General features: G+C 43.7%; 2 protein-coding genes across 4 annotated transcripts; both read right to left on the minus strand.

Annotated features, from left to right (window-relative positions):
* Positions 1-986: 986 nt before the first annotated feature.
* Positions 987-5,450, minus strand: LOC109734793 (subtilisin-like protease SBT3.9). Of its 2 annotated transcripts, none has more exons than XM_073505629.1 (11): positions 5,052-5,450; positions 4,635-4,923; positions 4,453-4,544; positions 4,265-4,362; positions 3,898-4,062; positions 3,190-3,803; positions 2,649-2,716; positions 2,282-2,548; positions 2,054-2,171; positions 1,743-1,914; positions 987-1,656 (listed from the first exon to the last, which is right to left on the minus strand). In XM_073505629.1, the coding sequence occupies exons 2-11, from the start codon at positions 4,791-4,793 to the stop codon at positions 1,118-1,120; spliced, it is 2,292 nt and encodes a 763-aa protein (XP_073361730.1). In that variant the 5' UTR covers positions 4,794-4,923; positions 5,052-5,450; the 3' UTR covers positions 987-1,117. The 2 variants fall into 2 exon arrangements, with proteins under 2 accessions (XP_073361730.1, XP_073361731.1); XM_073505630.1 differs by having other exon boundaries at positions 2,054-2,163; positions 5,052-5,425.
* A 494-nt stretch (positions 5,451-5,944) lies between these two features.
* Positions 5,945-14,004, minus strand: LOC109734791 (ABC transporter C family member 10). 2 transcript variants are annotated; one of them, XM_020293977.4, is made up of 13 exons: positions 13,708-14,004; positions 12,969-13,048; positions 10,791-12,823; positions 10,008-10,328; positions 9,842-9,928; positions 9,146-9,742; positions 8,884-9,048; positions 8,422-8,716; positions 7,783-7,997; positions 7,394-7,699; positions 7,153-7,216; positions 6,672-6,911; positions 5,945-6,484 (listed from the first exon to the last, which is right to left on the minus strand). In XM_020293977.4, exons 2-13 carry the CDS (start codon positions 12,982-12,984, stop codon positions 6,375-6,377), a joined length of 4,449 nt encoding a protein of 1,482 aa, XP_020149566.1. In that variant the 5' UTR covers positions 12,985-13,048; positions 13,708-14,004; the 3' UTR covers positions 5,945-6,374. The 2 variants fall into 2 exon arrangements, with proteins under 2 accessions (XP_020149566.1, XP_073361729.1); XM_073505628.1 differs by lacking the exon at positions 13,708-14,004 and adding an exon at positions 13,380-13,681.
* Positions 14,005-15,055: the final 1,051 nt, after the last annotated feature.

Below are 15,055 nucleotides of genomic sequence, written 5' to 3' on the forward strand. Positions count from 1 at the left end.
AGGCATAACAAAGTTGCAGCAACAGTACATCAAGACCAATCATCATCCTAGTTATCAAAACCCTGTAAACATAGCACTATTATATGATCGGCATCGTCAAATTCCCATCCACCTGCCTACAACAGATTACTTGCATATGGATGGGAGAAACATAATGGAGATGAGGGGGAAAGAGTTGATGGAGTTGATGCGGTGGAACCCCCTCTTTGAATGCAGAATCAACCTCCGGGCAACCCTCCTAGATGAGGATTAGCGATGGCGTCTACTGTCAAGTGTTGGGATAATATGGCATAAATTTCATGGAACTTAGACGCCGAGGGAAACTGATAGCCAGAAGGAGATGATGGGAGACAACCTTTGGACCCCCACGCGGGTGGCTCACACAGCCTCCTCCATACCCCGCGTGAGGAGTGGGGCATTAAGGTCATTGATACTCAAATCGGAAGAGACATGCCGGGGACGAGGTAAGGGTGGGGGATAATCCATCATTACAAAAGGAATGTGAAACAGAATTTTATTAAACTGATTTTCATGTGTTTTAGATTATTATTTTCACCCGCCAAAGAACCCTGTCTGGAGCAATAGAATTGAAATGGACATGGGTGCTCAGAACAATTAATTGACAAACGCAAAAATAAGGATCTTGAAGTTTGGACCCAAGAACAACGAGGCATAAATTTTGTGATATCACAAAGGAAATATTGCAAACTTCGATAACAACGTAAACCTAAATTAACTTCAGTGTACTAACACGAGCATTTTGGACATTAGCAGCCATTCATGAATTCGGTGATTTTGGCCCAGCTAAGAAAATTTGATCGTGTTTATTTCTTTTCACTTTCAATTTAGAAACGTTTTCATCCAGAAAGAAAGGTTCGGGAGATTTTTTTATCCTTCGTTCTCCCTTAGTCTATTTCATTCGATATGATCCGTGGTTTTCTCATTAATTTGTTTTTCGTAAAAGTTTGTGAATAAACCTCCCCATAGCAAAGAATCGTATTTTATTCCAGTATAACATTTTCTGTGATGATGTAAAAAGTTGAAGTGTTTCTTCTACATTTTCTTATGCCAACCACATGAATACATCAAGAATGTGTATAATACAAAGAATATGAGCTTAAGATGTATCTGCAACAAAGTCTTGTATCACAGTCCGTACCGCAATAGGAATTCTCACTGAGTGGGTACTTCCGTCTGACCATGTCAAGCTCCCGAAAGTGTATCCTCCTTGTACTCTCTGCCTTGTTGTGAATGTCACCGTAAACGTCGCGCTTTTACTACTGCTTTGGGTGAAATTGATCACAGATGGCTCTACGGACACATCTATCCCCGCTGGAGCTTCAACCACTAAATGATATGTTGATTCTGCTGGCCCAACGTTAGTCACGGTGCGCCGAAGCATGACATGGTCCTTGAGGTCTGGCACGGCAATTGATGGGAGGTTGAGATTGAGGTAGTAGGACTCACAACCGCCTAAATATCCAAGGGTGCAGTTGAAAAACTTGTTGTACTCCCTTGCATCAACGTCATAAACCAAGCCAGGGTCAACGGCTCTATCTGGGTCAATGTGTCCACCACCAAAGTCGAAGGGGTCGGCTAGTTTCCTTGAGACGACTTCTGCTTGGATTGGCATGCCAAAACGATCGGTCACGGATGCTTCAACCAATGCCAAGGAACGATCAAGTTAGTCATATATTCAAATGGGTTATTTTGACGTATTTTGGGTATTTCCACGTTCCTACCTGTGGTGACGATGGCCGACTTGATCATGGCAGGTGACCACTGAGGGTGAACCGACTTGAGCATCGCGGTCACTGCGGAGACATGTGGGCACGCCATTGATGTCCCGGAATAGAACACGTAGGAGCCGCGCACTGCCGCCAAGATGTTGACGCCAGGAGCAGTAATGTCGGGCTGTCAAAACATTAATTTGTATCATGAATTAGGTGTGCAAGTCTTCAACTCTGAAAAGCTAGAGAGGCTAGATAGCAAACAAACAGTGACACAAATTCAACTATTTGTCTCAAGTTAATAAGTTGATAATGATATACACCTTGAGTATGCCGGGGAACAATAGGCTTGGACCTCTGGACGAGAACGAGGCGACCCTTGGCGACAAGACCCCATTTCCAACAACGCTTACAGCCGGGGACACCTTCACCACTGGATGGCTAGACACATGAGAGAAACATGAATTAGTTCTTGGATAATTAAGGAGATGGCACACTGACTGTTCAAATATGTTCACACTGCTGTTTCAAACAATTCGACAAATTCTCACTCAGCCATGTCCCAGTAGGAGAAAATTCGATGCGCGATCTCGAAATCCACCAGCGCGCAAGGCATGAATCCCTCGCAAGCAGTCAGGCTGTCGAGATTGTTGGCAGTGTACTGTGCGAAGATGAGGCCCTTCGCACCGGCCTCAATAGTATGATTGATGGCATAAGGGAGTGATATCTGGGGCGGCCACCACGATGCCTCTGCTGGTGCATAACAGAGGACGGTTTTGCCCGTGACATTGCCCAGCGCCAGTGATTCTGCTTCGCAGCTGCACAATGTTTTTTAACAAGTTCCATTACGTAAAGCTTTCCATTTACTATCAATAAAACGTTGTCAAGACTCAAGATCAGACTGGTTTCTTTCATTACCTCCCCGGACAAACAAGGTCCTGAAAGCCGCTGTTGTTCATAGCTGCATTGTAATTTAGAGATTGCCCCTGCATTTGAACAAATTAAAGAACAAGCTAACTGAGGAAAGCTACAAGAAACGATATAGTTGGTGGAGAACCAATAATGCCTCTATATATATTGAATGAATTAAGGAAAGCTTCAAGGAGGAGCTGACCATTTATTTTCTCGTGTTGTTGGTTTGAACATCCCTTTCGTGTTCAGAGAGTCAAAAGGTTATTATTTAGCAAAATTATAGGGCAAAGCCAACTTGACCAATCCTCCATATTCATGCTATCTTATAGGAACTATGTCAGAATTGGAGCACGTCTTATATCCAATAACATTTTCACCTGCTTTTTCTTTGTCCGTCAATATTTTCTGTGGGTTTTTTCCATCTCATGAGAATGGGCAAAGATATAAGTATATAACACTTTCCTACAATATTTCTTTAGAGATGGCAAAGATAAGAAATTAATTTATATACTTATAAAATAAAGGAGCGAAATAGTATGGTACGTACCACCAGCTTTTCATTGTTCCCGAGCGATATCAAGGTCGGAAAAGACCGGTCAATCATGCTAGCAGCCACCGTCGTAACCCACGGCACGGCATTCGTCACGGTCTGTGGCACAGGGCCATCATTCCCTCCGGCAAACACAACAGAGATCCCTCTTTGCACAGCATGCAACGTCCCAGAGTACTCCTGACCAACCCCTCCAACCGAGAGCGACAAGACGTCCACCCTGTCATGTATGGCGTCGTCGATGGCAGCAAGGACCGCCGCGTCAGGGCAACCCTCATCCACCCAGCACACCTTGTAGATACCGAGCCGCGCACGTGGTGCCCCACCGTGTGCCACGCCCATGCCTAGGCCTCCGTAGCTCACACCCTGCACCTCCCGGCCAGCGATAGTTGATGCGACGTGTGTGCCATGGCTGCTGAGGTCCCTAGGCGACTTATAGTCGCTCTTTAGTGACTCGGCACTGATGCCACGGCCATACCACCGCGCGCCAATGATCTTTCTGTTGCAACTAGTGGCGTTGAACTCCTCGCCAGTCTGACATTTTCCTTTCCACCGTGCTGGCACGGGGCCATAGCCATTGTCATCAAAGCTTCGTGATTCAGGCCATATGCCTATGAAGAAGCATGTGTATGCATGGGGTTAATTGATTGATGGTCTTGGGATTTCTCATGTTTTGGATTTAAGCTCAAGGATGGGATTACGAACCTGAATCGATCACACCCACAATGACATCTTCACCATACTTTGCTCTTTCGAGGAGACCCGGTTGTTGTGGCGGCTGATTATACTCAAGGCCAAGGAAGTCCCAGCTCCGAGTTGTGTGCATTTTGTGAAAAATATTAGGCTTGACAGTGACAACTTCAGGAATTTCTACATTCATAGTATGTTGATTTAGTCCATGTCGATCATGCAAGTTGATATAAAGTCATAAAGATAGCAAGCTCATGCCACCTCAGGATTGACAATTAATATTCATACTCTAAACAAATATGGTTGTGTAAATGGCAATGATGATGCAGAGGCCGGGGGGTTAACCTCGTCTTATATGAAAAAAGGGTTGACAATTACTTACTTGCGATTGCGACAGCTTGAGATTTAGTGAGCATCGCCGCGAACCCAGAAAATCCATGCTTGTAACTGTAAACTATCGACCTCATGGCTTCATCCTTGCTGTTTCAAGTAAAGTAAAAAAAAAAGGTGAGCAAATCACGACTATGCTAATACTTCGACGGTGCGACATGAACTCGTATCCAGTAGTACCTCCCAAAAACAGATGTTAGCATGTCATGGTGCGACGCGATAACCACGGACGGGTCATCGTGCTTCTTCTCCCCCATATACACAATGTAGAGCTGGAATTTCAACAAAAAATGTTCTCAGTAGAAGATTGGAAAGAAGCTAAGATAAATGCTGTGCAAAGAGGAATCGAGCATGGATCTTACCTTGCTCGACGCGGTGGCTGAAAGAGGCAGCAGCGTCACCAGCAGCAGCAGAGCGCCGCAGAATGCTGTTCTGGAATCCATATCTGGCTTCGAGGAGAGTGTTCCCTCGATCGCTTCTCCCTGTGTGTATATATAGCAGCCAGGAACAAGAACAAGCATGGAGGTATAACAAGAACAGTTCAGAGGAATTTGTCTGCGAGCTGTTGTTTTTCTTCCCTTTTAAGGGATTGTTTGTGTTGCCACTTGCTAGGTGACACACACGTCCGAAAGGAGGACCATAGATCCTTGTCTGCATACAAAGCACCATGCTTTTTCCATCAGAGAATAAGCGCCCTGCTTTGATCAGGTCTGCCAGGATTAAACAGCTAGTGCCACTACCAAACCGGATATAAATATTCTGGTGTCTGATGTAATGACCTGATCATCGTCTTTCAAACAATCGTCCGCGGTAAGTTGGGCATGAAACAGGATGGGCCCCTTTGATGCCAGGACATTCACTTTAGGTTTTTTAGGCTTATGCCCTTGGTGGGTTCCCACTACTCTTTGATTTCGGACCTTCACAGTTTTACCCTTGTTTTGATTAAACAATTGTTTTTTTTTTTTTGATTTTAACTCAATTTCATCATTTCTGAAGTTGCCACTCACATGTGTGATGTGGTCCATTAAACCATTGCTTAGGGCATCCCCAGCGAGAACACCTACTCCGACTTCAAATGTCTGGACCAGATGGTCCAGACACTTTAGGCCTCCCATGTGGGCTCCTACTTTGGGCCGGACACGTCCAAAATCCCTCAAAATGTCCCCAAATCGAGAGGCAGGGTAGGGGAGTCTAGGCGTCATCATGTCTCATTCTGACATCCGAACCCAGCAACCACCTCCTTGACCCCCTCCCTTTTTTCAGACGCCATCCCTCCTCCTTCACTCTGTCCCCGTTCCTGGAGCCCGACGCCGATGCCACACCCATCTCCATGTCACCCAGGCCTTGCCGAACCTCTGCCACTCTACCAATCCACCTCTCAACGCACTGCGACCAAATTGGTATCCAGAGCTCCACTAACCACCATCCGTTGATCATGCGCCCAACAACTTCGCCTCGCCACCCAACCTTGTGAGTCTCACCTTGCCTTTGCAATCATTCGATGCAGAAGGAATCACTCCCTAAGGCCGTCAATCACCTAAGTTGCAGTTGTCGTCCTTGCCTTCGGTCGAGCATCGCCACGGTTAGGTCCCAGCACCCCTCTGTCCATCTTAGCAATTCTCAGGAGCTTCCAAAGACAGTGCTGCAAAATAATGTATACAAACTATATAGCTTGGCTACGAACAATAGGTCATCCCTTCATTTGTCTCCTAAGCAGTTCCAACAATGTATTAATGGTGACAGCGGGGTTAATTACAAATTTGAAATTCCTCTCAGATTAGCCTTCTATATCTGATTGCTGGAGCAAAGGAATGTTCATGGGCTTATTCTATTCTGCCTCGGTGCTTCTGAAGAGTGGCAACACCCAACAAACAAAAGCTAAACTATATGTAGCTCACAATTTCAGGTAGCAGTTGATAGCAAAAGAATTTTCCAGGCAATAACTGAAATTGCACTGTATTTTCTTCTCAAATAGAGGTATGTCAAGAGATCACTCCATCTCTTTTGTTCTCTTGTCAAGGCAAGCATATCTTTTTTCTGAAACTGATTCTAGCATATCTCCCCGGAAACTGCAGCAGTGAACACACCATAAAAAATCTCTTCTAAACGTTTCCGTTCGATGTGTATGACCAGTACTCGTTGACCAGCTCGCGGAAGAGAGATCCCTCAGTTTCCATGAGCTTCATGGGCTTGTCATACTCCACTACTTTCCCTGGAAATGTATGCAGATCATTAGTATGGAATACTATGCTGCGGAACCAATAAGTTGCGGAACCAGTAAGTTGGCAATAAGAGAAACCAATAGGTTGCGGAACCAATAAGTTGGCATACTCCACTACTTTCCCACATTAGTATGGTTATGCTGCAGAACCAATAAGTTGGCAATAAGAGGAACATACCATCACTCATTGCAAGTACCATGTCACAGCCCATAACTGTTGGTATACGGTGTGCGACAGTAATAACGGTGCAATGTTCGAATTCTGACTGGATCGTTTTCTGAAGGACGGCATCAGTTGCATTATCTATAGAGGCCGTGGCTTCATCAAGAACTAAGATACGACACCTTTTCAAAAGTGTGCGGCCCAAACAAAAGAGCTGCCTTTGGCCCATGCTCCAGTTCGACCCATCTTCCGCAACTGTATGGCAAGATATTGATTAGTACGATGAAGAACACAATTCCAGACATCATGCTAGCAAACCGATCTGACTCATACGCCTAGGACTGCAAGCAGTTTGACAGATTTATTGGCGCATGTATTCTAATTTGTTAGGGGCATAAAATGAAAAGACTGAAGTAGAATTGTATGTTATCCTATTTTGTTAGGGGCATAAAATGAAATCCAGAAATTAAACCATAGGTACAGTGAGGGTTCCTACCAAGTGAATCCAATCCCTGTTCCTTCTCCTGAACAGCTTCAAGAAGTTGGCATTTATCAAGAACCTGCAACCGAACAGCATATGAATTAACCAATTTAGTGGGGTTTTTTTTTTCAAATGCACGTATGGCATATAACAGAGAATGGTAACTTGCCGTTTGACAGGCCCATTAATCAGTTTATTCATCCCAATCAGATAAGGTGCTTACTGTTCTGAATTGTAGATATATTAAACGTCTTACCTCCCATATTTGCTGATCTGAGAATTGCCCAAGAGGATCTAGATTGTATCTTACTGTACCCTGAAAAAGTGTTGGATCTTGTGGAATGATGCCCAAACGTGAACGCAGGTCATGTAAGCCTATTGTACTGATGTCCACAGAGTCTATAATTATTTTCCCTTCAGCAGGTTCAACGAGGCGAAACAATGCACCAATTAAAGTTGTCTTGCCACTTCCTGTTCGACCAACTATGCCAATTTTATCTCTACCTTGAAACTTGCAAGTGATACCATGTAGCACCAGGGGAGTATCTTCCCTATACCTAATCTGTCAAATGAAATCAATCAAACACATCTGTCAGAATATTTGAAGGGTTTCGCCCTATACATGCATATTTTATATTTGGTTACCTTCAAATCATTAAGCTCCACACTGCCAACCTGGGGCCAATCTGGTGCTGGTCGGTTTTCTTCAATAACTTCTGCTGCTTCACTCGGAATGTCCATGTACTGGTTCACCCGCTCCACAGATATTATTTTGTTTGCAAGGTCACATTGCTTTTGAATAGAGCTAACGAAAGAATTATTTAGGGAAAGGCCGTAGGACAATGCCATTCCAACAAAACCTGTGCCAAGTATGGTAAAAAGTAATTAGTTTTCTGAGGGTAATGTTGATTTCTTTATAATCCTGTGCATATTAAATGTATATTTATAATGACAGTGGCACATAGACATTGAGCGTATCACGTGTTACTAAACGGAAAATTGGGTATCCTCCACTAGGGTTTCGAGCCATTCGCCGTTATGCAGAAGGATTCTGTAACTTTATTCGATAAAGAAAGTAGGCTTTCATAACGAAGTAGAGCCTTCGTAACACCTAATACCAGGAGCCTATGGAAACAAACAAAAAAGCTTTTGCAGTGCAAATAACGATTCATTGCACATCAGATGAATGCAATGATCAATCGTCATACAGCTTGTAAGCTGCCATAAATATGTGCAGCACATGGAACAATTATGTAATGCTTGTACCTGGAATAAGCTACATACCAGGGCTAAAAGTTCCTGCAGGAAGAAGAGCCATGACAAAAGCAGAAGAAGAAAGAACCGTAGCACTCATTATTTCCAGACGTTGAATCAACCATTCAGTTGCTGCAAAATTAAAAAAGTACGGACCAGCATTCTTGTCAACTAACTCCAGATTTTTTGCAAAGAAACGACCTTCTTCCTCAAAGGCACGTATTGTTATAGCCCCTGAGATCGATTCACCCAAGTGATTTGCTAGAGCAGACTTGGTAGTGCCATTGATACGCATCAATTCCTTAGCCGAGGCTAAGTAGTACCTCTGCATGAACAAACATATGAAAAGTCAGCCAACGGGAATTGTGAAACGTAAAAAGTAGACGAACTTTACATCCTTGGTGAAAATAGCAGCATATCATTTGGTGAATGAAATAACCAACGAAAGGGGGTTTAGGCCTTTAGCTATACAGAAAACGGCCACAAGATTACCTGTAACCGAATTGCCAAAACTATCATTGGCAATGATACAAACAGAACTTGCCATGTAACAACAGCCAATACCCCCAGATTGCTATACGCATTTAAGCTGGAACTAAAGCCAAACATCAATGCAAATGGAACATCAAGGTCAATGATGCTTAAATCTGAAGAGACCTGCAGGTTGGGGGGAGGGTTGATCCATTAATATAAAACCTTGTAACGTTAAACTGAATTGTAGTTCATATAGTTGTGTTTGTTTCAGAATTTTTACCCGGCTAAGAACCCTGCCTAGAGGAGTAGAATCAAAGAAGGACATGGGTGCACGGAACAATGAATTAAGTAGCTGGGAAAATAAGGATCTTGAAGTCTGCATCCCAAGAACAACGAAGAATATAGATCTTGATAGCACAAAGAACACCGTGCAAACTCCAATAACAATGTACACAGAAATTAACTTCAGTGCACTAACATCAGGATTTTGGACATTAGCGGCCATCCATGAATTCTGTGATATTTGCCCAGCTATGAAAATTATGTGAGACATGACAGAAAGGGAGGCATACAGGAAGCCTTTTTTCTGGCGCAGGTATAGGATATAAGGCTTAAGACCTGCGTCCCCTGATTCTCTTTCCTCTGTTTTTATCAGTTGATCTACTGGTGATGGCTTCACAGACTCTATATATCTGTTTCCATGAATACCATCTGTCTCCTTTATTGGTAAATCCTTTGCTCTGTGACGGGCCATATTGTTAAGATCTGAAACACCAGTAGTATCTTTATGGGCATTTACAAGATATTTAAATTCTTGACAATCGGACAATAAATCAAGATAAGATGCAGACCGAATAACCTCCCCATCTGACATTAACTGCCAAAAATTATCACTAGTTTTAGACGAAATCGACAAATATAAATACATCTCACTACAAAAAATATATATTAAATCAAGAGAGAGAGAGAGAGAGACCAGAATGGAGTCAAATACGGGTAGAAAATCCACTTGGTGGGTCACCAAAAGAACAGTCTTGTCTGACAGAATACCCATGACATAATCCTGTCACACAAGTAAGAGCTTTATTACACAATTCATAAAAGATAGGAATACAATCTACTCCTACTGATGCAATTCTTACATTAAAGAGACTTGTTGCTGTATGGGCATCGACAGCACTGAAAGGGTCATCAAGAAGATAGATGTCGGCATTCTGGTATAATGCACGAGCAAGCTGAACACGCTGCTTCTGACCACCACTAAGATTTATTCCTCTCTCCCCAATTTGAGTAAGGTCGCCGAATGGCAGCATTTCAAGGTCCTTGAGCAACGAGCACCTTGCAAGTGTTTCTTGGTACATTTCTCTGTCCATCAGAGATCCAAAGAGGATATTATCTTGTATAGTTCCTGTTTGGATCCATGCAGTCTGAGAAACATATGCTATTCTTCCAGAGACTTGAATCTGAAATACGTACACAAAGATTAATGATCTGATATTAAGTTCTTACGGAAAAGGAAATAACGAGTCTACTTTATGGTGGCAACTATTATCAACCAAAATTATCATGACAACTTGGCAAAATCAAACAAAATGCAGTTGTTAACAGGCGGTACTTCGATAAAGAAATTGGAAACTAGCCGACTTAAGGTTCTTAACCACACAGAGAAATATTGTGTTGCCCAATGCCTGATGAATATGGCACTTGTACTTGCAGCACAATGGCAACTTTTATCATGATACAAAATCTGCAAGCTGATAAAAAAAGGAACATAATGAATGTAAACAATAAATTACAAGAGCAACAGCTTTTTCCGTGCATGAGAAAACCCAAAAGGGATAACAGAAGTACATCATAACCTCACAAATAGACAGCCATTTGATTTTCTACTTCATAAAAAAGATGAAGGCAATAGAAAAGCATACCGTGCCTTCAGTTTTGGGGACCTCTCTGAGTACAGCAGCCAAAAGTGTTGATTTGCCTGATCCTACCTCTCCACAAATTGCAATCTTTTCTCCAGCTTTGACCACCAGATTTATATTGTTTAGAGTTGGTTTTGATGGATTCTCATCCCAGGAGAAACTGCATGAGTTCATTGCTATTGGATAATCGGTGCCCACAAGGTATTTCTTCCTAACTTGCCCATTCAGCTCAGGTGCTTCAAGAAACTTTGATATCCGAGTGAAAGCAACCTTAGCTTGTATTGCAACTGCGATAACAATTGGTATTGATCTAACTGGCTCCTGCACAAGACGCAGAGTTGCTACAGTGGTGAAGACGTTGCTAGCGTCAAGAGGGATTTTCAAAAGATAGCATGTTAGAAAGGTTGCCGCTGAAACTAAAACAGGTGATGACCAGAACACGATACTGTTGTATGCCCTCCTAAGCAAGAATGCTGACAACCACTTATACTCAACCTCCCTCAACCCCTCGATGACCTTCTTGAAGTGAGCTTCCCATGCATAAAGCTTCAAGATCTTTATATGAACTAATGACTCAGACATGGCCTTCAATCTCACATCTTGTGCTTCCATAAGCTTACTCTGAAATTTGTTCTGTAGTTTCGCCAATGGAGCATTACCAACTACAGTGATAATGATAACAGTGAACGATGAGACCGCTGCAGCACCAACTGCATTGTACAGAATTGCCAGAGCAATGCAAAGTTGAATAGCTGTTGTCCATGTTTGGTGGAACCAGTACGGGAATTCCCCAACCCGGTAGGCATCAACTGTCACATAGTTCATAATCTGTCCAGAAGAGTGCTGCATTTTTGCGGAGTTTGATAGCTTCTGTTGCTTCTTATAAATAGCTGCTGATAGCAATGACCTCACCTGGAGTCCTAATCTCCGAGTACGGAAATACCACTGCCTCTCTGACAAAGATTCACAGCATTTGCAAATGAACATTGTCGCAGCAAGCACAAAGCCTTCATATTTGAAGGTCCCTTTCCCAACTGATACATTGATGAATGCCTTGAGAAGCAATGGGCCTATAGATAAGGTGAGCACCTTGAGCAAAGCAAAGAAACCTGAGACCATGATCCCACGCTTGTGACAAGAAACAATGGTCCACAAGAGTGATGGTGTGGCATTTGACTGCGACTGCTTGCTGTTCAGCTTCGCCAAGAATATCAAGTACTGGTTATGTGCTAGGTCTGTGGTTTGTAAAAGTGGCACATCTTTGTCCTCGAGAGGCTTCTTGTAACCCATCTTCATCAAATGATTTAACCACCAGAATGACATCTTGCTGAAAAAACCAGCTTTGGCAAAAAGAGTCACTTGACTGTCAGAATCAGCCATCTCACCATCTGCCTCGGCGTTCAGGGGCTTGTATAAAGCATTTCCATTTCCTTGGTAACCCTCTTCGTCATGGCTGCACCGAACGCCATAAAGTAAAAAGAGAAATGCACCTGGTAGGGACAGAACATCCAAGCAAGCCTTAATGGTAATTGTCTTCTCTGCAACAATGCCAACCACTGAGGAACAACATATGAATGCTGCATACGTGGTCACCAAAACCGACAAAAATTTAACAAATGAAGCTCCAAGAAACTGAGGCCTGATGCTGAAAGCAAAGCTGAAACAGATCAAACTGAATCCTTGAGATAATGCCACAAGCCACCAGTGTGGCAGGTAAAAAGAAGCGTCCTGATTGAATATATTGCCCAGCATCGACAGTCCTAGGCCAAGATAAACCAAACCCAAGCAGCCACTGAACAGTACTGCAGCCAACTGCAGTGGTGAACTGAGTGTGAAGAGTTGCCGCATAGATGCTCTACTCTTCGGAATTTTGACAAGTAACTGGAGTGTGAGCATGAGTATGAACAGCACGCTGATGCCAATCACCACCAGATGATTCGTGCAAGTGGAAGAGTCGAATATTCCGTTGAATGCACATGAAAGTACATCTTGGTTGGAGCAGACTGGGATCCCACACAAGTTCATAATCCAAGAACCTGAAGTAATGGCCAAGTATTGTAATGAGATTCCCAGCTTGCTTTAGTCACCAACAAGTTTGATTGTCAAAAGGTAGCAACAAAGATGTAGCTAATATATGCTTAAAAAATGATGTGGCATGAGAAATGTGAAGAGGGGACTAACTTGTGAGGAACCCCATCAGTGTAATTTCAGGTGCAGTGCTGCCGAGGAGAGTGGATCTGGTCCTCTTCAGAAATCAGAACCTGCAGCAACCCATGAACTAGTCAGAATAAAGAACACTAGAACAGCTGAAGAGAACGGACAAAGAACAGATACTGAAAACACCACTGAGCAAGATTAGAAATGTTTGTACGTAAAGAACGGACAAAGAACAGATACTGAAAACACCAGCTGAAGAGAACGGACAAAGAACAGATACTGAAAACACAGCTGAAGAGAACGGACAAAGAACAGATACTGAAAACAGATACTGAAAACACCACAGATCTTCCCACGCTTCACAATGCAAAGACCACAGTGAGGCGCGAAAATCAGGGAACCACAAAGCTGCACTGCTTTTCATGAGCAACTGACCAATAACAAGACACTGCTGGAGCAAGATTCCACAACCTATGAAATTAAAGCAGCCACAGATCCCATGGTCACACAACCTCAGGAAATTAAAGCAGCCACAGATCCTGCAACTACTGAAACTGAAGAAACCATGAAACTGAATATAATCTGAGAGAAATCGAACAGAATCAGGACAAGGCGCGAGCGCCAAACACGGAAGAGAAAACCCCAAGCCTAGACCCCCTTCCGCATTGACGCCGCCAGTCGAGAAGTAACTTTTCCCCTTTTACTTCCTGAAGCAGTTCCTCCTTGACTAGTTGACTAGGTGGGCAATGGTGGCAGCACTGACCTTTCTGGCGGCCTCCTCGCCGTCGTCACCGACTGCGAGCTCCTCGGCGTGCTGACGCGCGGACGGACGAGCGGCGGCAGGCCACTCACTAGCTGCTGCCCCTGGGCTCGGCGGGCCGCGGGCCTTTTCATCAGTGGGGGGCCGGAGGAAGGAGCCGCGGCGCTAGATGTCGACAGGAGGGGAGAGCGACGGAGCGCACGCGGGCGCGCGCGTTCGTCACTGCTCTCGTCGTCGCGGCCCGCCGGCACGCCGGCATCCGGCCTGTGGCTGCCGCGCGTGCCGTGCCCCGCATCGCTATATTTGTCAAGAAACAAACAATTGTTGGTGGTGTATCGTGAAAAAAAATAAGCAATCATTGTCTGGCTGCTATATTTGTTAGAGTCTCAGGCACCTTTCAAATTTTGATCAGATATAGTTGTTGTCTTCCGTCAGCATCACTCGTGCATAAGTACAAACTAAATGCTACAATTAAATGTGGCTACAGGTTGTGCACTTCCAATACCTCAACTTTAGGCTAATTGATGTGCTTCCAAAAATAATTGAGAATTTGGTAATAATAACACGATGATAGTGATAATAAACCAGTAATAAGAATAATAAAACACCAATAGCCCCGTTCAGTCAAAACAGGCATATGAGATCAACATCAAGCTTTCCTTCTCCAATGAGATGAGATGGTATCAAACTTCTCCACTAGATTCTCCCTAATTTGTTTTCTTCCGCACATGCATGCATGGTTGACGGAGAGCGACTTAATTCGAAAAGCATCACCTTAGCCTGAATGGAGTTAACAGAACCATATCCCAAAGAAAAAGAAAAAGAATTCAAGTGGCAACGTTGGTGCGCGACATATAAGCTTGCTATTCCGTGGCAAAGCACGAGCACTCAACTAGTGATCTCAAAATTTCAAGCAGTGGTAGAGAGCAAAATAATTTCGGAAAATGACTGAAAGATGGCACCGTATTTTTTTTAGATCTCAAATGGGTAGATCCCTCTGAGGTATGTATTATACATATACTAAACCTAGCTAGGTTTAGTTTACCTCGTTTTTTTGACTTTTTTCTATCGGTAAAAAAGCAGACCAATGAGAGGATGCCACGCCAATTACTGGGGGACACAGGCGTGTGCAGTTCTTTGGGTGTGGCTAGCGATTTCGTATGGAATAAGATATTCTTTTTGCATGGTTGACCACGTGAGTATTGAACAGTCTGTCTGTTTTCTGCATGGCAGTTTGCATGCGGTGGTGACATGCATATACGCGGCTGTTTAGGAAAAAAACCCGACTGAATTGCGATAGTTCGTGGTCGGTTGTTGCATGTTGCCCGGATGGACCACGTGTTGACACGCA

Source organism: Aegilops tauschii, chromosome 7 (assembly GCF_002575655.3).
Source record: "Aegilops tauschii subsp. strangulata cultivar AL8/78 chromosome 7, Aet v6.0, whole genome shotgun sequence".
NCBI classification, from domain to species: Eukaryota; Viridiplantae; Streptophyta; class Magnoliopsida; order Poales; family Poaceae; genus Aegilops; species Aegilops tauschii.